Source organism: Microcebus murinus, chromosome 11 (genome assembly GCF_040939455.1).
Source record: "Microcebus murinus isolate Inina chromosome 11, M.murinus_Inina_mat1.0, whole genome shotgun sequence".
NCBI lineage: Eukaryota > Metazoa > Chordata > Mammalia > Primates > Cheirogaleidae > Microcebus > Microcebus murinus.
The window spans coordinates 75,951,176-75,977,520 of NC_134114.1; the positions used below are offsets into that span (position 1 = coordinate 75,951,176).

General features: G+C 34.2%; 1 protein-coding gene across 1 annotated transcript in view; it reads right to left on the reverse strand.

Moving 5' to 3' along the window:
• Positions 1-218: 218 nt before the first annotated feature.
• Positions 219-26,345, reverse strand: part of SLCO6A1 (solute carrier organic anion transporter family member 6A1) — an 84,504-nt gene continuing 58,377 nt past the window's right edge. The window contains exons 9-14 of the mRNA XM_012773508.2: positions 23,755-23,908; positions 19,059-19,246; positions 13,896-13,960; positions 11,300-11,437; positions 1,542-1,706; positions 219-507 (exon numbers count right to left, since the gene is read on the reverse strand). Of these exons, the coding sequence (XP_012628962.2) occupies positions 1,564-1,706; positions 11,300-11,437; positions 13,896-13,960; positions 19,059-19,246; positions 23,755-23,908 (688 nt within the window). The 3' untranslated portion in view covers positions 219-507; positions 1,542-1,563. The remainder of the gene's footprint in view (positions 508-1,541; positions 1,707-11,299; positions 11,438-13,895; positions 13,961-19,058; positions 19,247-23,754; positions 23,909-26,345) is intronic.

Sequence of the window (26,345 nt, forward strand, 5' to 3'; positions counted from 1 at the left end):
CAAATATACCTTGCAAGCACCTTCAAAATGGCTCTGAATGTTATTACGTTACCTTATTTCTTAGTTGTATCAATTTTTAAACAACATTTTTAGATATTAGAATATTAAGAAAGGATATAAGTAATCTAAAATTATTCAATTTTAATTCTAGTAAAAGCTAAAAATCCTACATACATTAAAAACATTATCAGAAATGTTTCACAAGAAGGCACTTTATTATGAAAATGTAGATAATCATAAATACATTTTTGCTGCTTATATAAACTTCATTTTTCTCTTCTGAAAGTTCAGTCCTGCAATAAATCTCGTAGAATCTTTAAAAGAGAAGACCTTTGTTTTCGCACTCTGATCCTCAAATGTTTGGCAGACCTGCTGGTTCAGAGAAGAGTCAAGCAATCAAGTAGAGTTTCACATGAAGATGAGCTTATAGATTTTCAAAATGCATGTTGAAGTTGAGGAAGAAAAATGTGTAGCAAGATATAAATAATCCCTCCTTCACATTGCCGTCTGCCAGCCATGACCACAAATAGGGAAATGTCCAAGCACAGTGATCGATGCATGTGAATAACAAAGGAAAAATTTTGTCAGTTATCACTTCTCCCAAGAAAACAAAGAAACATTGTAGAGAACTTTTTTGTTTTACAACAATCTGATTTGTCTATAATATTTGCAAAATATAATTTGGATGGATATACAATGATGTATGAAAAAATTGTAGCCAAAACCTTCTATAGAAATATATTTTAGCTTAAAGAATCTATAAATTATTGACATGTTTCCTACATTTAAATGTGACTATTTCTTCAAGTGAAATAATTATGTTTAATCATAAAGTCTAAAAGCACAAAAATGGGTATGAACTCAGATTAACAGGTAATCTTTATCAATAAAATTTAAGTGAAGGTCAAAACATGGAGGTACATTATTATATTGAATTTTATGTCTACTAAAATTAAAGGAGCATGAATATATGTATTGTGAGCTGGCCTATTAACCAAAGAAATTTTCTGAGGAAACCTCTACATGACAAATCATAGATTAAAAAAATGTTAAATTTTAAAAGTCTTGAAATAGTCTTTTTTTGGAAAATAAATATGACTTTAATTTCAATTTTTATTATATGACCTGGATTAGCAAATCTAATTTTATTTAGAAAATTTATGGAGAAATAAACATCCACAGCCCAAATGAAAAGTACTAAGAATAAACTATAGGAAATCTAATTAATCTAATTAATTCTACACAGCCAAGAGTCAGTAACTAATAGGATATGACAGCATTCAAAACTAACATATATACATTTTCCCTTTTCCAATTTAACCTCTTTCAGTCAAAGTATTATCCTTCCATTGAAAGTATTAAATGTGTACCTTATATTTTTAAAAATTTAAAATATAAAGACTATATTATACTTATACTCAAAATGTAATATAACATGATTATATGGAGCACATTCATTTGTTAAACATGTAACTACATAATTATTCTTTTAAATTTTAATATAATCTTCCATTGATAGTTTGACAATGTATAATTCTTACACAATGATGATCCAGCAATAAATCACATCTTTTCTTTGTTTTTGCTTTTTGCTTTCATTTTCTTCATAGACATAGGTAACGTGTGGGAGTCTTTCTTTAAAAACCGATTGTATATGATAAATGAGATAGTAGTAAAGATGACAGTCAATACTTTGCAAAAAGAACCTGAATTAAAAAAAATTTTAAAAGAATGATCAGATGTGTTGATGTATTTAGAACAAAAACGTTTTGTTTGTGGAAAAAAATGCCATTTACCAAAAAAAGCAAGTATATTTTATCTCTAAAGGTATAAATTTCCCTATTATAGAATGTAATTAATGGCATAAATTTGTATCAAGTTACTTAAAGGAGATTTACAAAGTGTTTACAAAACATTTAGATTTCTTACATATAGCCCCCAAAATGCAAAATATGTCATTCCTTCATTGAATGTTTTAATTCTAAAATATAAAAAATAAATTTCTATCTTCAAATCTTAACTATCAATAGGAACTGGATCTGTTAAAGTCACTTCATGCAGCTTTACTCTTTTGAAATATTCATCATTTCCCAAATAGAAACAGAAATTGCCTTCCAGGCCTTTTGTATAAAAAACATTATAGACTGAAACAAAATTAATTGTGTTTTTTTTCATTTTCATATTGTAAGCTTCAGAAAGTTAATATATTACAAGCATTATATAAAAGTACCTTTGGTGGTTTTTTTTTCTTTTTTTTTTTTTTGTTTTCATTTTTATGTTGCAAACTTCAGAAAGTTAATACATTACAAGCATTATATAAAGGTACCTGACTTTGGATGCAAATGAACTTGTATATTAAAGTCAAAAATATTTTAGAACATTAATATCAATTATTTGACATAATAGCTTCAAAAGATAAAATAGGAAACATTAATGAGTTTATGCCATTTATAGTGACACAGTAAAATTTCCTACATTTAAAGGGAAGAATACTATTTTTAGTAATAGTTATCTCTGCTATAGTTGTAACATAATAATACAACTGTAAAATAGTAAATAACTATGAATCTTTCTCTTAGGGATATAATTTGTGAGGAAAAGTTGAGCAATCATGAAGAAAGAAGCCAGGAGTGCTTCCAAGAAGGAGAGACTAGTTGTATCAGGCAAATTATCTGAAAACAATAAGAAAAGCTAGGTAACATATTAAAATATTCTGTTTAAAAACTTGATAGAATTAATAAAGAAATAAGGAAGAGATTAATATCAAAGGGAGGAGAGAACTTAGTGCAGTTGATCTGACTTCAGTTTGTTTCTCTGAGGTCATTTCTCATATTGTGTGGGGGCAAGAGGCTGAAAATCAAATATTTACTTTGGCAGAAGATGCTGTTGAAAAACAAAGCTTTCTTTGGTCTAACAGGATTTGAGTGACAAAATTGAAGTGAGGCTTCAAACAAATAGCAAGACATTTGCTGAATATCAAAAGCAGGAAGAGGGCAGAATGCTCAAAGACATGTGGCTAAGTTGTGAGGAACAGGTAGTCAAAAAAATTTTTGCTATTGTTTAAATCTAAACCTCTGCTGAAGAGAAAGTGCTGATCACTCACCATCCACCCCTTGAAAATTTCAAGTCAGTAGCAAACCAAATCAAACTAAAGCTGTAAACTAGCTGAGAACCAGTTCAGAGATTGAATTAGCTGACCCTCCACTGAAGGAGACTAACAGAAGAAGGAATGTCCCTTTCTGAAGGTAAATATTTGCTTCTGTTTTTTATACAAAAGGCCTGAAGGCAATCAAATATGGCAAGACATATAAAAAAGCAAGAAAATAATACTTCTAATCAAAAGTAGAAACAATCAATAAAAGCATACTCAGAAAGGCCCTAGCTGTCAGAATCAGTGACTGTGATCTTTAAAATAGTTACGGTGAAACATAAAAGCAGCTAGTGGAAAAGGCAGACAACATGCATGAAGAAATGAGAAATTTTCAGTATAGAAATGAAAACTACAAAAGTTAACATGAAAGAGATGGTAGAAATAACAAAATATGATATTGGAAATGAAGAATTCATTATGTCCATTTAAAAACAGACTGGATAGATGAGAGAAAATAATAAATGACCTTGAAGACAGTTTAAGAAAGAGAAAGAAAGGGAACAGAGAATCCAAGACATATAAATAATATGATGTAGTTGCATATATATTTAAATGGAGTCCTAGAAGGAAAGAGGAGAAAAAATGAGATAAAATAAATATTTTAAATGGTGATGTCCAAGAACTTTCTGAAAATGTTAAAGACCTCAACCCACAGATCCAAGAAGCTCAGCGTAACCCTAAAAGGAGACAAAAGGACAGATACTGGGAAGATCGTATTTAGGCACACCATAGTCAATCTTGTGAAACATAGTAAACAGTCAAAAAGGAAAAGAAAATCTTGAAAAAAAGGCAGAATAAGAAAGACATTACATATAGGGAAGCAGCATTAGAAATGACAGCTGTCTTCTCACCAGAAACAATGGAGATCAGAAAATGATGTGGTATCTTTAAAGTTCTGAAAGCTTTTTAAAAAAGACATTTATAGGATTCTATATCAAGCAAAAATATCTTTCAAAAATGAATGTAGCCAAAATACTTTCTTAATAGACAAAAGGTAAAATAATTCATCTCCTGAATGAAAGAAATGCTAAAAAAGTTCTTCAGGCACCTATGCTGAATATAACACCAGATTTGCAGAAAGGGGCACATCTTTGGATGAATGTAAAAGAATATATGTATGTACACACACTATATTAATAAAGAAAAGGCAGACTTTAAGAAAAAGATCATTAACAGAAGGAGGAAAGGACATCAGATGATAAAAATGACTATTTATCAAAAAGACATGAAAATCCTAAATGTGTGTGCACTGAATAATAGGACTTCAAAATATCTAAAGAAAAAAAATGAAAAAATTAAAAATAGAAATGAATGTATCCACAAACAGCTGCAAATTTTAATGTCTCTTAAGTCAGTTATAGAACATAAATACAAAAACATTAGTAATTATATAATCTGAATATGATCTGAATAATACAAATTATCTAATTGATAATAACAAAAGACGATGCCAAATAACTGCAAAAGATGCATTTTTATGTGCATGTGGATAGTTCATCTCGTAGATGAAGATAGAGCATCTCGTAGGTCATAAGAGAAGTCCCAGTGAATTTCAACCTCTATGACCTACCAATTCGACTTTTAGATATTTATCAAAAAAAACCCCCACAAAAACATGTCTATGAAAACATTAGTATAAGAATGTGCATAGCAGCCTTATTTATAATAACCAAATCCTGTAAATAATCCAAATGTCCATTAGTAAGAGAATAGATACATAAACTGTAGTATATTCACAAAATGAAGTAGTACTCAGCAATTTTTAAAAAACAGAAACTACTGCTCTAGAACAAACATGGATAAACCTCCCACAGCATAACATTATCAAGGTAAACCAAAAAAAGAGTGCAAACTTCATTCCATTTATGTAAGTTTCTAGAGCGGACAAGACTCAAATGTTTTAAGAGAAATCTGAAAAGAGTTCATCTGGGGGGTAGGGAAATTGACTAGAAAAAATATCATGTATAGTATTCTACTGTTGAATTCATCACAATTTATTATCCATTCTATTGTTTACTGGCTATCTGGTTATCTACTTATGTGAAGAATTCTTTCAAGTCTTTTAACCACATTTCCATTAGGTTATCTATCTCTTTGCTATCTATCTCTCTCATATTGATTTATGAGAGTTCTTTATATATTTTGGACAGTAGTTCTTTTTCACCTTTTCCCCTGTCTTCCACATTGTTCCATTCTTCCTTTCTTTGTGTCTTCCTTTGTAATTTGAAGATTTTTTTGTAGTAGCATTCCTTTACTCCTTTGTTTTTATTTTTTTAGTATATATACTACATGTTTTTTTCTTTGTGGTTACCATAAGTCTTATATAAAATATCTTATGGTTACAACAATCTGTTTTAAGCTGATAACAACTTAACTTCCACCACTTACAAAAACTCTACATTTCCCTTCTCTGCCTCCCCTATTTTATACTATTGGTCATAATTTTCATCTTTTATATATATCATGTATCCCTTAAAATTACTGTAACTGTAGTTATTTTAATAGTTTTGTTGTTTAAGTTTTACAGTAGAGTTAAAAGTGATTTATGAATCATCACTATAGTATTGCAATATTCCAAATTTGACTATGCATTTACTTTCAGCAGTGAGTTTTATACCTTTTAATGTTTTCATATGGTTAGATAGCATTCTTTCATTTTAACTTTAAGAACTCCCTTGAGTATTTCTTGGAAGCAGGTCTAGTGGTCAATTCCCTTACCTTTTGTTTGTCTTATCTCTCCTTTGTTTACTATACCTGCCAGTCTTGCCAGGTATAGTATTCTTGGTTGGCAGTTTTCTTCTTTCAACATATTAAATGTATCATTTCACTCTCTCAGCCAGCAAGATTTCTGCTGAGAAATCTACTTAATAGATAGAAGTTCCATTGTATGTGATGAATTGCTTTTCTCTTGCTGCTTTACAAATTCTCCTTGTCTTTGACTTTTGAGAATTTGATGATAGTGTGTCTCGGTGAAGATTTCTTTATGTTTTATCTATTTGATGGGTTTTGGGCTTCATAGATCCAAATGTTCATTTCTGTTTCCATATTTGGGAAGTTTCTGTTATTATTTCTTTAAATAACCTTTTCCCCCATTCTCTTTCTCTGTTCCTTCTTGGACTCCCATAATGCATAAACTGGTTTCCTTGATCATGTTTCATAATTTCCATAGGCTTTCTTCTCTGTTTTTCATTTTTTTAATTAATTAATTTATTTCTCTGATGGGGTAATTTCAAATGACCTGTCTAAAGGCTCATTGATTCTTTCTTCTACTTGATTGAATTTGCTGTTGAAGTTCTCTATGAAATTTTTCAGCTTAGTTATTGTGTTCTTCAGCTACAGAATCTTGTTTGGTCCTTTTTTTATGGTTTTTATCTCTGTCAAATTTTTCATTTTGTTTGTGAATTTTTCTGATTTTTTTAGTTGTCTTTCTCTGTACTCATGTAGCTTACTGAGTTCCTTTAAGATAACTAATTTGAATTCTCTATGAGGTAGTTCCTGAGTCTCCATCTCTTTAGGGTTTGTTACCAGTGCTTCATTTTGTTCCTCTGTTGGTGCCATATTTTTCTGATTATTTGTGATCTTTGTGGCCATGCATTAAAGTCTGCACTTTTGAAGAAGTAGGCATTCATTCTAGTCTTTGTATACTGGATTCAGCAGGGAAAGCCTTTCACTAATCAGTTGGTCCAGAGATTCTGGGAAGGCTGTTTGGCAGGGTCCATGGGCAGGCTTGCTGCTGGAGTCTTTGGGTAGGTTGATATGGTGCCTGGGTCAGCATATGGGTTGACCCAGCACCTTGGTCCATAGGAACTAGCCTGGAACCAGGGCCCACAGGATTGGACCTGAAGTCTGCATCCACTGGCATGGTCCTATTAACTAGGCCTATGAAGGTAGGCCTGGACCCTGAGTCTATGGGGCCAGCCTGAAGCCTAGGTCCTTGGGGGCTGATATGGCACCAGGGCAGGTTTTGGGCCTGAGTCTATGTGCATAGGCCTGGTCCTGCATTTGCAGGGGTAGTTCTGGAGCCTGGGTCTGCAGAGGCTCAGTAAGCACCAGGGTCTACTAGCATAGAGCTGGACCCTGGGTCTACCAGAAAACCATTTTGGAGCCTGAGACCACAGGAGTGGGCTTGGGGCTTGCATTCTGCAAAGGCTGGCCTGGATACTGGGTCTGTAATTGCCAGCCTGGAGCCTTGAGCTTCAGAAGCCAACTTGATGTCTAGGGCCACAGGTGCTGGCCTGGAGCTGAAGTTTGTGGATGCCAGTCTTGTGTGGGGCAGGCCTATAAGTAGGGTCTGTAGGTGCCAGCCTGATGTCTAGGGTTGTGGGAGTCAGTGTGTAGTTGGAGAAGGCCTGGAGGTTCAGTCCACTGCTGCCAGCCTGGAGCCTGGGACTGTGGGGGACAGCCTAGAGCTGTGTTTCGCTGAGACAGGCCTGGTTTGGGGTCCATGGCAAAGTCAAGTGTACACTTAGTTTTCATTTCTCTACGTGGAGGGTGTCTTGCAGAGGATATCTTTCTACATTGTGCTGCCAGGCTTGGGGGAGGGGTCGATGTGAATAATGTGAAACTGTACTTCCTATTCTCTTCAGTGAGCCTTCTCTTATTTTTGTGCTACACACAAGTGCTCTATTTCTGCAGTCCCCAACCCCTGGATAACGGACCCAACCTTTTCATGGCTTGTTAAGGACTGGGCTGCAGAGCTCTGAGGCCTACACCCCTCCACCTGTGGAAAAATTGTCTTCCGTGAAACTTAGAAGCGAGGGGGCTGCACAGGAGAAGGTGAGCAGGAGGGCCAGTGAAGCTTAATCTGCATTTATACTCGCTCCCCATTACTCACATCACTGCCTGAGTTCCACCCTTCCCCCTCCCCCCTCGCCCCTCCCCCCACCCCCTGGGAGGAAAATTGTCCATGGAAAAATTGTCTTCCACAAACCAGTCCCTGGTGCCAGAAGGGTTGGGGACCGCTGCTCTATTCTGTCACCTAATTTCCCTAGCTTTTGCAAAGGTATTTTTGTGTGTGAATAGTTGGTCAAATTGATGTTTCTATGAGGGAATGAGTGCTAGAAAGTCCTATTCCTCCATCTAGCTGATCTCCTCCAATCCCTGGAATTCTAATTTAGGGCCTCAGAATTTATATCATTAATATTAATAAGAACTCCAATTGATTCTGATTCAAATAGCCTATTAAATGCATTTTAAAATATACTAACTTACACTCTTGCCACAACATATTTCTATTGCAATTTCCTATCAATCCCCCTTCTATTTGACTATAAATCTTTATGTTCTTCATTATTTATATTTCTTTTAGTAGGTCCTTAGTGGACTGTCTAATAGTTCACCAACTTTCTCTATTATGTACTATGCTTAAAAATAGCTCACCATGTTACAATTACATGTAAAATAACAAGTCTCAGCAATGGTTTAAGCCTTCCTCAAGAACAATTCCTGATCTTGTTGAATTATCTCTGAAAAATTAATTTTGACTTCTTAAATGTCATTTGGACTTTTTGATTTTTTTTTTTACTTTACACTCAGCTAAGCTTGCTGAGTGATTAACTTCTGAATTAGAAAGCATTGCTCTATATTTTTATCAAACAGATATTTGTTACTGTTAAATATTAGAGTCTATCATTATATGGTTCTTTGACTTACTGAACCTACTCAGTAAAATCACAAAACATATAAACACTTTAAAATATTTATCACACAAAAAGTACTTATACAACATAGTCATTGAATATTTGTGTTGATGAAGACTTCAGAAATTATACTGTACAGTATCCTCATTTAACAGATGAATAAATTAAGGTCCAAGAAGATCCAGTGAATTTTCCAGAGTAACACAAAATATTCAGATGTTCTCAACACTTGGCCATAGCTTTTATTACCGCATCATCTCAATTCCCTGCATCTCTTATTTATTCAACAAATACTGAATGCTTATTATGATCCACACACTGTTACATCATTGAGCAAACAGAAAATGTGAAGTTTATAGTTAAGTGAGATAAGGGTATCTTGATGCTCTTTAGTGTGGCAAAAATTTTGTTCAAATTTATCCAATCTTTCACTGTGGTGATGGAAAGGGTTACAGTCAAGAAATCTGGTTATATATGTATACAGACAAAATTACTTCCCAAACTAAAATTCTGCTCATTATCACTCTTCATTTGGGAATAACATAGAACTATTGTATATTTAATGCACTGATTCAAATACATACATAAATTCTATAGTACTTTAGTTTCTAAAATATTTTCTATATGATAATACAAGCCTCTTTTAATCCTCAAAGTATCTATTTTATTCATTTTTTTTATAATTCTACCTTACTATAAACAACTATAAGTTTTTTTTTAATATTTGGAGTTTGTATTAAGTATGCTAGTCTATGCTGTATAATAGATGAATGCCAAAATAGTAGAGGCTTTACACATAAATGCTTATTTTTTGCTCACACAAAATATACTGTGGGTCTAGTGAAAATTCAGAGGAGCTCCCTTCCCAAAAGTGATTCAGGAATCCAGGCTACTAAGCTCCGCCATGTAGAACACATGCCTTCCACATCACCTGGCAGGGAAAGACAGAGCTGGAGGATCACATACCAGCTCTTAAATACTTCAGAGTCCAGATTGGCTAGAACTAGCAACATGGCCAGGGAGGCTGGGGAATGTGGGGAGCTCATGGATATGTGGTAAATAGTAAGTGTCTCTGCCATAGCCTCTCTCTGCTTTCTCTCCCATTCTCTCCTGAACCCATTTCAACCAGACTTTTGCCTCTATTATTCCACTAACACTGCTCCCATCAAGGTCACCAGTATCATTTCACTTTACCCATAGCAGCAATTGATACATTTGATTATTTCCTCTTTCTTGAAACATTTTCTCTTTTTGGCTTCTGATACACCACTCTCCTTTTTTGGTTCTCCTTTGACCTCACAGGCTGCTCCTTCTGGGTCCTCTTTGCAGTTCTTACAGTGGAGAGGCCCAGAGTTCAGTACTTGAACCTCTTCTCTGTTTTCACTGAATCCCTTGGTGATCTCGAGTCTCTTAGTTTTAAATTTGATCTATACATTAATGATTCCATTTTTTATTTCCAGCCCCGTTTTCTCTTCTGACTCACAAAGGCACATACATTTAACTGTCTAGTTGATGTTATGTCAAGGTTATATGTCCAAAACTGAAGTTTTGATCATCTCCTTAAAAAGTTGCTCCTCCCAAGAGCTGGGCACAGTGGCACGCACCTGTAGTCCCAGCTACTTGGCGGACTGAGACAGGATGATCACTTGAGCCCAGAAGTTCAAGGTTACAGTCAGCTGTGATTGTGCCACTACACTCCAGCCTGGACAACAGAGTGACACTCTGTTTCAAAAAACAAAAACAATACCCCAAACCAGTATTTATCATTTTATACAATTCCTATGGGTCAGGAATTTTGGAACAGCTTAACTCGATGGCTCAAACTCAGGGTCCTTCATTAGGTCGTAATCACCTGAAAGCTTGACTGGGTCTAGATGCTTTGCTTCAAAGATGGCTCACTCACACGACTGGCAAGAGTTGATACTGGCTGTTTACAGGAGATCTCTCAATTCCTTGCCATGAAGTTCTTGCCATGGAGCTGCTTAAGTGTCCTCACAACATGGCTGATGGCTTTCCCTTGTTAGGCTAGGTAGGCACTGGCCTGAAGTGACCAAATTGTGATATCAGGCCAAAGAGCTGTCTATGGGCATAGAGCTGGGAGCTCCTCCCGGCTATTCACTGGCCCTGGAGTTGCAGGAACAGACCCATTGGCTCTCTGCTGCTTCTGGAAGTCTCTCCTAAGTTGAATTCCTTGGTCTGCCACATGCCCCTGCTCTGTGGCATCGCACTTTTGGCCCAAACAAGGACTACAGCAGCTTGCCCCTCTCCTAAGGGCCCACTCCCCACTGATCCTACGGGGGCTTCAGCTGACTGAGTGCTACTCAGCAGCCATGGTACTTGTTTCTCAGGTGGGCCCAGGACGCACAGAGGGTGACGGTCACTGCCCTCTGCCGGACCCCTGGAGGGGTATGGGTGTCCGGCCGGGCCCAGCCTGAGGGCACAGGTTCCACAGCTATAAGTTTTGAAAAAAATTTTATTTCTCTATGTTTCTTCAATAGGTATCACTTACATATTCCTACCAATAGGTGGGCTATTTTTGTTTTGTCATGGATCCAGCAACGTCCTGTGCGTCCACATTTATCCATATCCCGAAAACTACAAGCATCTTCTCCTGACGATTTAAAAAGTAGTGGTCCAGGAATAGTCCCTATGAAAAATACAATGATCGTAAATTCTAAGTGAAAACACTATAGGTCAGGATCAAAATTATTTTCTTCTAAAATTAAACATGTTTTATACATACATATATATGCACACATACACACACATATATATGAGATGAATCATAATATAAGCATGCCGTTTAAAATTATCTAATAATTTACACAGTATTGATAACTACTGAAAAACAATGTGAGTTTTCAAAACATCTGTATGCCTATAGATGTAAAACATTTAGTACATTTGCATCTTTTTAGAATGTCATACATGCTGTTATTTAGATGGCATCTCAAAATTTTTGTTGATTTATGCTTTAAAATTTAGGAGAAAGTATTTAAAACAGAGATACCAAATACTGATTTTTATGAACTCAGTATGTCTTCAAAAATCTCCATGAAATTTTCAATGACTGAAAAATGAGTTTGCCACATATATGTGTTATTTATCAAGATTGAGAAAAATAACTGAAAATGCAAATGCTTTAGTGTGTTTATAGTAGCCCCAGATTCAGATCACCTCAGATTCAAAGGAATAGCTGTGCTGCCTGAGACAAAACTTTACATATTCTCAGAGACAACATCTCCTCAGCAACGATGTTATTTTCAACTAAAAGTGATTGAACAGTCACATATAAACACACACACACACACACACACACACACACTGCCTTTGTCTCTCTCTCTCTTCCTCTCTCTCTCTCTCTCACCTTAAAGACACCAGAATCAAGTTCTCAGAGCTAAAAAATATCTCTGATGGTTGACCATCTTCTTTAAACAAATATCAGAGGCCCTCTTGCCTCATGACTCCTGATTCCTGCTCATTATCTAGATTTCCCCATCTCCATGAATGATTACATTCTTTTTATAGTTGGTCAAAGTGAAAATTCTAGGCTACTAATTCACTTTTTCTATTTCCTGCCATCTTTGTCCAATCCATCATGAATCTTTTTTTTTTTTTTTTTTTTTTTGAGACAGAGTCTTTCACTCTTGTTGCCCCGGCTAGAGTACCATGGCGTCAGCCTAGCTCACAGCAACCTCAAACTCCTGGGTTTAAGTGATCTTCCTGCCTCCGCCTCCTGAGTATCTGGGACTACAGGCATGTGCCACCATACGCAGCTAATTATTTTAATATATATTTTTAGTTGTCCAGCTAATTTCTTTCTATTTTTAGTAGAGATGGGGTCTCACTCTTGCTCAGGCTGGTCTCGAACTCTTGAGCTCAAATGATCCACCCACCTTGGCCTCCCAGAGTGCTAGGATTACAGGCATGAGCCACTGCGCCTGCCCCATCATGAATCTTTGTAACACTAATTCCAAACATATCTTGGATACATTGCTTTCTATCTCCACTACAACTCCTGGAATCCAATTTATTGTATAACTCTTAGACTTCAGCAAGCAAAAGTCTCCCTTTTCTTTTCCTCTGCATTATCGCTTATAAGTATTTCTTCCCTCCTGCAGCAAAGTTATCTTTTAAACATAGATCAGATAATATCTATCGTCTGCTCAAAATTCTCTAGTGACTACCCTGCAATATCTAGAGATAGTCTATATCTGTATCTATCATCTTATTTTACCCTCTCCCTTTCAAAAATACATCAGCCTCACCGGCTTCTTTTTGCAGGAAACTACATGTGCACTGGCTGTTTCCTACACCACTTCTTCCATTACAACTCTTTTCTTATCAAGTGGATCATTGTCCAAAACAAAAATACGCTCCCATTTTTCCCGTTTCAAAAAGCTAATTTTAATCACACATGTGGATCTAGCTATAGAGTGATTTCTCTATCCCATACCAGAGGCACATGCAGATTTTTCTACATTCTTTAATCGCATGTCTTTCAGCCCTCAATCAAGTCTAATCATGTTTCCTTACCCCTCCAATATTTTTAATCAACTTCTTGAATCAGAAGTTCTGATATAGCCATAATGTGGATTTGAAATCTAGGTTTTGCTATTTAAGAAAAGCAAGGCAAAGAGTGTATTATCCTCAGCAAAACCATTTTGTTCTTAGGAACAAATAAATCTTTAAAAACATCAGATGTGGTGTCTTTGGTAATTAAAACATTCAAAAGCTGTAGTCTGGGTTAGTGCCTTCCCAAACATGCAAGCAGTGTGAAATACAGTTGCTGTGATTATACAAGTGTTTTGTATGAACTGACCAAACCACTTGTATGAGATGATGAATATATTTCAGATTGAACAGATTGTCTCTTCTGATCAAATATAATGTATTTTTTTGTATGACAGTTAGGATGAGCTTTGCATTAGGTATTCTCTCTTTATATTAACTATCTCTAAATTCTGTAAAGCAGTTCTCCCTTTCACTCACTTTGTGTCATTTAACTATGAATATTTATAATTCTATATATTCATACCTGTAGACACATATACATATCAAAAAGAAACAATTTGATATAATAAAAGATTGCCAAAAATACATACCAAATATTCTTATAGTCACATAGCTCATACCCAAGGCCACAGAACGCAGTTTGTCAGGTAAAGTCCTGAAAGCAAATGGCAATGATATCAGCACATCATTATTATCAGCTATAGAGAATGTATGCTAGGTTCAAGGTTAATTTTTTTTTCTTGTGCATTAGTTATACGAAGCATCTTTAGCCAGCTGACAGAGTTCATTCCGGCCTATTAAAGGACTGCAACTTTTCCCATTTCTCCATATCCTGCCCCTTGCCAACCAATTCCAAAGTTCCTTACTCTTTCCAAGGAGGAAGAATTTTACGGTTCAAATCCTCTGCTTTGGCCTCCTTTTCCTTTACCAGAAATACTTAGCACTAGCTTTCATACTTACCTTTCTTCATTCTGTTATGCATATCCATTGTTTTAGATTTATTTTTGCCCCTGTGGGATCCTCTCTACACATTTTTCCACCTTACCCTCTGCCTTGGAAAGCTGGCCTAAATGAACTACATCAATAGGTTCTCTTGCCTTCACACTTCTGATTGGGTTATGGAGGGAAGTGAGGTCAGGGTGTTCATTCTGAGCCTCCCTCCCTGCAGTGACCTCAGGCTGACTGGGTCCTAAGGCAAAACAGTCCTCTTTTCAAGTCTCTCTCTTTCCCATTCTTTGTTTCCCTTTGGGCCTGGGGTGATAACATCCCAGAGTTACTTCACTTTACCTTGGAATTCCTGTATACCCTACCCACATTTTAAACAGCCACTTTATCTAACCTTACTCCAAGTATCCTAATTTGAGGGTGCCATCTCTTGTTGGACTTGTGACTATTATACTCACTATTTAAAAGCTAAGATAAATGAAAAATACCCTTTCCAAACATAAAGAATGAGGATCCCAGTATTTCCTATTGATCAAAGCAAGTATTTGTTTAAAAAAGAAAAACAATTAATAAAAGTACCTATCCATAGTTTGGAAAATAAATTAAAAGATACAATTAAGAATAATTTTTGAACATTTTAGAAAGCTAAAAAATAAGTGCTACATTTTAATAGACATTTTAAATAAACTCTATGCTTACCCTTTCTTTCTTTGTATTAGAACTTGAACATTAAACTGTAGTATGATCAACATTTCATCCAAAATTATCCAATTTATAAAAATGTAGCATATGTACAGATTTTGTGATATTTTGCAAAAGGTAAGGTATTTCTACCCATATCAACATGGTAAAAATATATTTTTCTTCCTCAAATGTTTACTACTAGGAAAATGAGACAAATTATCCAATCCTCAAATGATAATTACATTTTTAAATAAAAAATAACTTATACTTTTATAACAAGCAGATTCATTAAAGAGAGTTAAAAAAAAGTAAAGTGTCATATTTTAGAACCAAAGTTTAGTATAAAGTTTTGATATAAAGTGGAAATGTTGGCTATATGCTTAAGTATAATTGAATGTTCTGCTTCATTTAGTTTTCTTGTATATGATATGATATTGGTGCTGTCTGAAGCATATATATAGCCGAACACTACTCAAAAGTGTAATCATTAACTAGTATTTGTGTATCTTCTGTTTGATTACAACCCTCTTTCTAGTGAATATACAAACCAAGATGAAAAGATTAATGATTTGTAGGATTTTCCCAAATTAGGTAAATGAACAGCACAAAATAAATAATAGGTATGTATACAAAAATTTTAATGAAAACTTACTATGTTTTCACAACAAAGTGAATACTTTTTAAAAATTTTCATCTCATTTAATGAGTAAGGCTATAACTGCATGGTTTCAGAATTTCATTAAACAAACAAACAAAAATTGCTAGCACTCTTCCAAAATGTAAAAAAAGCTTCCACCATGTTTTATGTGACTTACAAATTTACATTTTTAGTCCCTATCTTTCTCATAAGACATCAGTGTTAGGCATAAATTCTTGTCATGCACAAAATTTGCTCTACCCATGATGCTCCCTGATTCAAAAAGTAGAGCCATCACTCATGCACTTCTCAAGCCCAGAGCCTGGAATGAGATCCTTTTTCTCATGCACCACAGCCAATCAGTAAGCAAATACTGTGATTTTTAAAAAAACAAAACAAAACATTTTTTTCATCTTTCTCTTTTCTGCCTTTTTTATTACATCTCTAATTCCACGGGCTTATTTCATGCCTATATCTTTTGTGTGAAATAAATGAAACAACTTTCTAATTTATCTTCTAACAATCATCTTGTCTACTCAGTCCACTCTCCATATAAGAGTGCAAGTGATTTTTCAAGATGAAATTCTGATTGCTACACTGCCTTATACTAGGATCCTTCAATAGCTTCCCATCATTCTTAGAATAAAATCTACAATTACAAAAAAAAACTCGCTGTGGTCAGCTGGATCTCATCAGTCTTATGCTATGTCACCTCCAAACTTTTGCCCTCATCACCACCCTTGTTCACTGTATTCTATAATAAAACACTCTTACAAAGCTACTTCTCCTACCAGAATCTTTGCCTATATTGTTCCCACTGTGTGAAATACTCATCTTCCATCTAGGGTTTAGCCCAAACATCATATCTTCAGTGATACCCTCCCTAAATCCCCAGACTAAGTTAGATCATTCTATAATTTTCTCATAGCATTTTTCTACATTTTATTTGGAGTATATTCTCATATTACAAAAATGCTTATTAATGTAACTACATTTTTTTTTTCTCTACAGTGCTACCTCTAACACTATTCAGAATTGCAGGGACCTGGTTGCTTTAGTTCCTCTTTTATCCTACTTCTTTTCCCTCAACGTGCTTACCCACTTTCTTGTTTGAATCCCCAGTGACTATCATAATTAGGGAGACATTAGTATAATATCTTAAAACAATGAGGGGTGGAAGGGAAAAAGTTGAAAAATTAGTTTTTCTTTTTTTTTATTTTAGCATATTATAGGGGTACAAGTGTTAAGGTTACGTATGTAACCTTGAAATTAGTTTTTCTTAATGAGCACTTCAATGGAAAAGATACAGATAAATCATGAGTCTTTTCTGTTTATGCTTAAGTCTTAAACTGCTTTAGATTTCAGCAAATTTCTTGAGAAGAAAAATAATTTTATCATTTTTAGTCCCATGTGATCACCAGAAACTCTGCCAGTTTGCTTGTCCTCCAGTAGTGCCCCTTGACTTGGGTCTGAGCCCACTGTCAGCAGCTAGCTTGCATCAAGAATTTGGCAAGTATCTCAGGGACAGCTTGAGATGCATAGCTCACCTCTAATCACTTCTGCCCTATCTGGAATTTTAATCTCTCTAGTCATTTGCCTCATTCTGACTTTAAATATCTGATTCTTATCATTTAACCCAGCTTTCTAGTTATTCTCTGTAGGGGAATTGGCCTGCTGCAAACTTCTGCATTCTACCTCACTTTCATGGCTTTAATTATCACTTATTTGATAGTAATTTCATAATTTATGTCTTTGGCTTTGATGGTATTTATTTTGGCTTTTATGGTATTTATTTATTTATCTATTTATTTTCCAGCATATTATGAGGGTACAAGTGTTAAGGTTATGTATATTTCCCTTGCCCCCCAACCTCGAGTCAGAGCTTCAAGCGGGTCCATCCCCCAGTTGTTGTGCATCACACTCATTATGTATGTATATACTCATTCCCTCCCCCCCACCTGCCCGACACCCAATAGATGTTATTCCTATATGTCCACTTATGTGTTAATCAGTTAATACCAATTTTCTGGTGAGTACATGTGGTGCTTATTTTTCCATTCTTGGGATACTTCACTTAATAGAATGGGTTCCAGCTCTAGCCAGGAAAATACAAAAGGTGCTAGATAACCATTGTTTTTTTGTGGCTGAGTAGAACTCCATGGTATACATATACCACATTTTATTAACCTACTCATGTATTGATGGGCACTTCGGTTGTTTCCATATCTTTGCAATTGTGAATTGTGCTGGTATAAACAATCAAGTGCAGGTGTCTTTTTTGTAGACTGTCATTTGATCTTTTGGGTAGATACCCAGCAATAGTAGATCTACTTGTATCGCTTTAAGGTATCTCCATATTGCTTTCCACAGAGGTTGAACTAGTTTGCAGTCCCACCAGCACTGTAGGAGTCTTCCTATCTCTCCACATCCACACCAACATTTATTGTTTTGGGACTTGTTAATAAAGGCCATTCTCACTGGAGATAAGTGATATCTCATTGTGGTTTTGATTTGCACTTCCCTGATGATTAGAGATGTTGAGCATTTTTTCATGTTTCTTGGCCATTAGTTTATCTTCACATTAGCATGGCAACACAAGGCTGCTCATAATCAGACCCTTACCTACCTCAAAACTCCTTGTTTCACTCATCATAATGCTATTCCTGTCATAATGAACTTCTCAACAATATATTTCATAGATTTTTGCCTCTACTTTCACTGCTCACTCTTCCTAATAAGGCCTTGCCCACAAACCGCTTGCAATTTGAGAAATCAATTATCTTCATAACCCAGTTCAAGTCATACCTCCTACAGCACTTTTCAAATCATCTTAGATAGATGGATTATCATTTTTAGATTATCATTTTTCTCACTTTGTTACCTCATCAGCCTGTACAAGCTCCTCATGACTAAAAATTTTCTTTTAGCATCTTGGAAAAAAAATGGAAAATAATGGCCAATTATTGTTACTATGATAAAAATGAATATAAAGTAGATTTCATATGTTGAGAAAGAACATATGAATAATAAATGTCAATTCTATTTAGAATAATAATAAACTTATGTACTGAAATTCTAAAAGTTATTATGTTCCTGTATTGATGATGCTGATGTTTCTCATAGTCAAATGGGCCAATATAGAAGTAAATAGTCAATAAATTTCTTTAACCAATGAATCAACATTATAACTAAATACGTGTTATAATTAAGAATTTCTTATATTTATGAATTTTCCATGTGTGTTAAATTAAGTAAATACCTTGTTTTAAGTTAAGCTAAATGTAATATCTATTTACTTTATGCAAATAAACTAGTTAAAAGAGAGAATTAAGTATATACATAAATTTTGACAATGTAACAGTTTTCTTCTTTGCCTTTGCTACCATGAAACACAGAACAAATCATTCACTACAATATTGTAAAATTTTCCCCAAATCACTTTTCTAATGTATTAAATGGATAATGATTTTGAATAATGTATACATACCGAATGATGACCATGGTGAGTGGTACATCAGAAAAGCCAGAAAATATAATTATAGACAAGAAAAAAGCAACTAACAAAGGTAATTTATAGCATTTTGCATCACATCTCCCAGGTAAGGCATCAATAAGTACACCTTCTCCCTCTGAGATCATTAATCCTTCTTTAATGCAAGAACAATTGTAGTACATCTACAAATATTGAGGAAGAGAAGCAATCTTTCAAAAATATAGTCATGAAACAAAAACTCACATAATAAAAATTAAATCAATAACTGTAGGGAGACTGGCTAGTTTTATTAATAAATATCCTTACATTAAGCCTGCAATTTATTTAGAAATAAAACATTAATGATAAATCCAAGATATTTTGCCTGACATACCCCCATAATATGCTGAGATAAAAAATGTTTTAAAAATTACAAATATAAATTAACACTGAAAATATGGATGACATGTAAATGTATTTGAAATGATTTAGATCTTGGTGTTTTCTGCCAAATGTCACATGTATTGCTATGCCCTTGCCTGATCCAATTTGACAAACCGTGTGGCTAGTATTTAGGAAAAGTAAAACCTGCCGTCTGTGTCCATGTCCTCCTTCCACCACAATCCCCCTCCCCTCTAAAAAATTTGTGATTAAAAGAGAATATGCCAACCAAAAAACAAAATTAGTGTGCGTGTTGTGTATATATGTGTAATTATAGTTATTTAGGAAAAGTTCTATTAATTTAAGAAAGTTCCTTCAAAATATTTATATTCAATGTCATAAAGAAGGCAATTGAGGGCAATGAAAGATAATGTAAAGAATAAAATGAAATTTTAAATAAAGCAGGGAAAAATTATAGGGAATATTGGAGGGGTATAAGGGTATACTTAACATATCAGGGAATGCCTTAATGATGAAGTGATATCTTAGCAGAGATTTGAATAAGGTAAGGGAGTGAACCATGTGGTTATCTGGAAGAAGTATGTTCCAAGTAGAAAAACAAAGTACTTGAAAAGTCTTGTGCTAGAGCTTGCTTGACAAGTTCAAAGAAAAGCAAGGAGAACAGCCTAGGCTGGAGCAGAATGAAAAAGAAGGAGACTAAGAGAAAATAAAATCAGGATGGCAGAGGAAGGGTTGATTATACATAAATTGGTAGGTAATTACAACAGCAATTCAAGAACTTTGGTTTTTATTCTTAGTGATGTGAAGCCATTGGAGAGATGTAATATAAATGACATCTTTTAAAATATCACTTTGGCTGCTATACTGAGACTACTGGACTATGTAGGCAAAGGTAAAAGCAGATAAAACAGTTAAAAAGCAATAGAAATAAGGTGCAAGACCATAGTACTTGGGGTCAGGACAGTAACAGAAAAAATGATGAAAATGGTCAAATTCAGCATTGTCTTTGAAAGTAGATGTAAAATGTCTTGCTAAAACATTCTGGAGTGGAAATGGTTACCAGAAAGAAAAATTCATATAAAAAGGGCCTCCCTGAGAGAAACCAAGGCCTTCAGTCAAGGGAGGCAGACAGTTCATGGTTCACAGAGAGAACCAAGAAAATAAACACCACAGCTTCATTTTTCCCCCCTCTTTCTGATTTTTTTTTTTTTTTTTTTTTTGCTAGCATTGCACTCATTATTTTCTTAATTCCATCAGAAGCCAGAGGGCAAAGGAGCTCTCATCCTACAGCTCAGTACCTTGGGACAATGAGCATGGTAGAGAAGTTGAAAAGTGGCTCTAGAGAATAGATAAAGATATCTAGCAAAACAAATCATTGCAGGTCATGGAATTTAAGCCAACTAAGGGTAGAAGTAAAAACATAAAGAAGGTTTAGTGAACCGATGGCAGAATTAGGAGATATTAAGCTCTGGAAGGGCTAAAGACTTGAAGAGTTCATGTACCAGAAAGAGTGAGGTGCAAGAGAGGAAGTTGTAGTTTAATAGTGGATTGACTGAAATTGAGATCTTGGAAGAAGCAAAGTTATTGAAAATAAAAGGCCTAGAGTGTGACTATGGAAGGATGTTAGATGCAAACAATATTACTGGGGAAATATAAGTCAAATAATTATAAGAGTAGAGTACTTTAGAAAGAGTTTGAAGATAAATTTCAACATCACTAAACATGGTATTAGAAACAATGCCACCATCACCACCACTGGACTGCCCAGCCTCCAGAACTGTGAGAAATAAACTTGTTTTCCATATAAATTTACCCAGTCTGTGGTATTCTGTTATAACAACACAGATTGGGCTAAGATACTTATTGATACTTTTAGATAATTAGAAAGGGTGTCAGTGAACCAGGGCTTAAAATCCTCAAGGAATGACAGGAGGAAATTTTGGGTCTGGAAATGACTGTAACTAGAAAGGTAGCAGAAGTAATGTTTTTAGTAGTAATTAAAAGACAAAATTCTCCTGTCTTGTCTGTGAAATTAAAAGATCCTTATGGAATCTGCAAAATATCAGCTGGAATAAATCTCAATGATGGAAGTTTGGGAGGAAAATTCCCTGATGATTGGTGACATACTAGTGTTTTTTTAATTTCACCATATTATTGGGGGTACAAATGTTTAGGTTACATATATTGCTCTTAGCCCCTCCTCCTGCCCCCCCATCAGAGCTCAAGCGTGTCCATCCCCTAGACGATGCACATCGCCCTCATTATGTATGTGTATGCCCATCCCCTCCTCCCCCCTCCCATCTGTCTGATGCCTGATGAATGTTATTCTTATATGTCCACTTAGGTGTTGATCAGTGAAACCAATCTGCTGGTGAGTACATATGGTGCTTATTTTTCCATTCTTGGGATACTTCACTTAGTAGAATGGGTTCCAGCTCTATCCAGGAAAATACAAGAGGTGCTATATCACCACTGTTTCTTATAGTATACATATATACCACATTTTATTAATTAGTGATATACTGTTAATAACAGTTTCTGCTATTGTTAAGTTTTCCTTTGGAGACATTATTTTCATAAAGGATACTTGTCCTCTTGGGTAATTTCTGACAGATCTATTTTATTCTTCTTTCAATTTTTATGAAAAAAATATTTTCTTCAAGAAAAATATTTGTTTCTTCTTTCAATTTTTATTAAGTATCAAATGTTATCACACAATTTGGCTATTTTGTGGATTATTTCTATCACTATTATTCATTATGCATTAATTATTCCTTAGTTAAATATAAGAAAATTATGAAGAGCTTCATGAAACAGAAGGAAATTCCATAAAGGGGATTCCCCCAAAAAGGAAAGAGGGCTTGGAGCTATATAATGGATGGCCTGTTTAGCTCTTGAATGTCCCATGGAATCTAAACATCGAGGTCAAACAGTTCTGGTGTAAATTGTGATGACATGGTGAGCATTAAAAAATCATTTATGTACTACTATAAAATAAAGTGGAGGACAGAAGTAAGTGGAATATAGATAAAGCAAGATTTTCCATAAGTTAATAAATTTTCTATAATTTAATAAATTATTGATATATGGAAGTTCATTATTTTTTGTTACATTTAAAACTTTTCATGGTAGCATATTTTAAAGATTTTAAGCATATTGTATAACATTTAAGAAGAAAGGTTTTTAAAAAAGGGTACATAACCTTTTTTATATGAATGTTCAATAAAAATCTGAATATATATTATTAAATTGTAAGCCAGTGAAAACATTACTCTGGGGAACTAAATTAAAGTTGGTCAGGTATGCTAATTTCTTATATGTGTATAACAGTAAAATATATTGTTAGATGGGTATAAAATTAATAAAGGACTTTATCACCTATTAAAGGAGATGGCATGCCCATCAATCAGAAAATAAACCTCTTTGCTGCTCTCTCCCATTCACAAGGACTAGCCAGAACAGGGAAAGAGGAACAGAATATTAAGAGCCTATGTCCATACTTCTGTGCAACTTAAAAGGTAAAAATGTAGTAGAGAGTCCATTATTGTACTTATATATGAAACTTTGGATATTAAAAAAATTAACCCAAACAAGTCAAGTGGTCAACTGCTTTCCATAACAAAATAAGAAAATGTGTTAGGAGATGGTAGAAGGCCCAGGGAAATAAAAGATTCTCATGGTAATGGCCACAAAAAATGAACAAATAAGGAATTTTTGAAATGGTCCCAATTCATGTAAATGCCAAAGGACAAGCAGGAATAACATATACTCAGTTTCACATCACTTATATTACTACACTATGCATCTTCTTTAACTCTCTTACTTTTCTGGTGAGACAGAAAGAGAAACAGCAAGGTATAGAGTAAACACTCTGAATTTCTTAGCAGAAGGAAAAACTGAGTGTAAGGTGACTAAATGGCTAGTATTGGTCAACCCCTTGGTGTGGGAAAGATTGTAGTTCAAGGTTTTGGGGGATTGGGTACTGCTGATAGGTACCATAAAACTAAGAAAAACTACAAAAGTGGAAGACAAAATGTTCTCTTGGGCTTTTTTTTTTTTCAACTTTGCTGTGGCAAGAGGTAGATAACAGTTCTCCCCTGTTTTAAAACTATAAAATTGTGATAATATATTATATGTAAGCATATTTTAATGCAGGAGTATCTATTCCATGCCCAATTTCCATAAGCTGTTTGTATGGTGATAACATGAAGAAAAATTTTTTTCTTCATTTTAATATTAAAAAATGAAAAATAAGAAAAAAAGCTTTTATAGAGACCTAGGAGAGGAATAAACATATTAAAATAATTACCTTTAGTTCGTTTACTATTTTAGAATGTGTACAGCCTGCAAAGCAGGGAGAAAAATATTCAATATAATTTCTTCCACATACAGAACTATAAACTGAAGTTGAACATCTACATTTTTCATTGCAAGGAGATGTGAGCTTTCCCAACATGCCTGTTCTGTAAAAACAAGATTGAATATAATTATATTACCACTATTTTATAATTACTAATATATATCAAGATATTAATATCAATATACTTCATAAAATATGCTTATTGAAATGATTTTAACAGCTTTAGTGAGTTATAACTGATATGCAATAAACTGCACATATTTAGAGTGTACAATTTGAAATATTTTGATATATGTACACACTTGTAAGATCATCACCACAATCATCCTAACAAACATAATTATCAGCCCCCAAAATTTCCTTATGCCCATCTGTAATTCCTCCACTCCCTGGCATACACTGATCTACTTTCTGTTACTATTTATTAGTTTGAATTTCCTGTTTTATGAAATGGAATCATACAATATGTATACTTTCCTTGATTTCTTTCATGCAGTTGGTCTTCATATGGTTTTTGTGTAGTTATATACCTCCATGTCTTTTGAGTAAATATTTAACTTTTAGCTTTTTAAGAAACTCTCAGTTTTCCACAGTGGTTGTGATATTTTGAATTCCCATCAGCAGTGTATTAAGAGTTTCAGCTGTTCTCTGCATTTGTTGTTAACACTTGGTATAATCTTTTTTATTTTAGACATTCTAACAGGAACTATAGTAGTTTCCTATTGTGCTCTTTAAATATTCATTTTGCTAGTGACAGGGTGTTGATAATCTTTCTATGTGCTTATTTTCCATCTGTATATATTATTTGAATAAGTGTCTGAATTGTTTGCCCATTTTCATTGGGTTGTTTTCTTAGTATTAAGCATTGAGAATACTTTATATGCTCTATTTTTTCGAATGCTCTATTTTTTAAAGAACTAAAAACAAGTTCTTTGTTAGGTATACCATTTTCAAATATCTTTTCATAGTCTACGGCTTGTTTTCTTCATTTTGTTAACAGTCTTTCAAAGAGCAGTTTTTTAATTTTGATGAAATCCAACTTATCAATTTATTTCTTTCCACATCATATGTTTGGTACCTTATCTAATAAATCTTTGCCTAAACCAAGCTCAAAAGTATTTTCCCTTATATTCCTGGAATTTTATATTTCACATGTACATATACAATCCATTTGAAGCAATTATTTTATATGGTGCAACGTATGGATCAAAGTTCCTTTGTTTACATATAGATATGTAATTATTCCAGCATAATTTGTTTAAATGATTGCATGTGCTCCACTACATTTTATGTGCATCTTGTCAAATATTAACTATACATATATGTGTGGGTTTATTTCTATAGACTCTCCATTCTGTTCTACATTTATCACTTTGATGACTACTGTAGCTTTACAAAAAGTCTTGAAATCAAATAATGTTAGTCCTTATCTTTTGTTGTTCTTTGGAATTCTTTTAGCCTTTATAAGTCCTTTGTGTATCTATATAAATTTAAAAATTATTTTACCAATATCTAAAAATTAAAATGCTAGGATTTTGATTGTGATTGCATTAAATACAACAACTTGAGAATTAACATCTTAATAATATTGACTCTTGCAACTCATGAACATGAGTTATTTCTATATTTAAAAATTTAGGTCTTTAATTTTTCTCAGGAATGTCTTGTAATAATGAGAATATAGATCATTCACACTTTAATCAGTTTTTCTTCTTTTTTTCCTATCTGGATGCCCTTTATTTTTCTCTTACATTACTGTAATGGCTAGAACCTTCGGTATAATGTTAAAATAGAAGTATTGAAAGCATACATCCTTGTTTTGTTGCTGATTATTCAGTATTTCATCACTGTCTTATTCTGCTTGGGCTGCTATAACAAAATACCAGACTGGGTGGCACAAAAAATAGACATTTATTCCTGATAGTTCTGGAGACTGGAAAGTGTAAGATCAAGTGCCGGGAGGGCAGATTCCGTGCTTAGTGAAGGCCCTCTTTTTGGATTGCACACTGCCACCTTCTCACATGAAGCAAAGTGGGAAGGCTCTGGTCTCTTCCTCTTCTATAGGACATTAATTTCATCATGAGGATTCCACCCTCAGGACCTCATCCATACCTAATTACTTCCCCAAAGCTCCACTTCCCACTACCATTACATGGGGGATTAGAACTTCAACATATGAATGGAGGGGATACAAACATTCAGCCCATGATAATAATTATGATGTTGCCATAGGTTTTCATAAATTCCCTTACCAGACTGAGGCACTTCCTTTTCATTCCTAGTTTCTTAGTTTATTAGAAATGGATGTTGAATTTTATCCAGTGGGGTTTTATTGGCATCTATTGAGATTTTAATATGATTCTTTCATTTTTAGCTTATTAATATGGTAGATTACATCAAGTGATTTTCAAACATTAAACCAACCTTGCAGTTTCTATGATAAATCTTGCTTGGTCATGATTTATTTTCCTTTTAATATATTATTAGATTCAGTTTACTAAAATTTTAAAATTATTTTTGCATCTATGCACATGAAACAT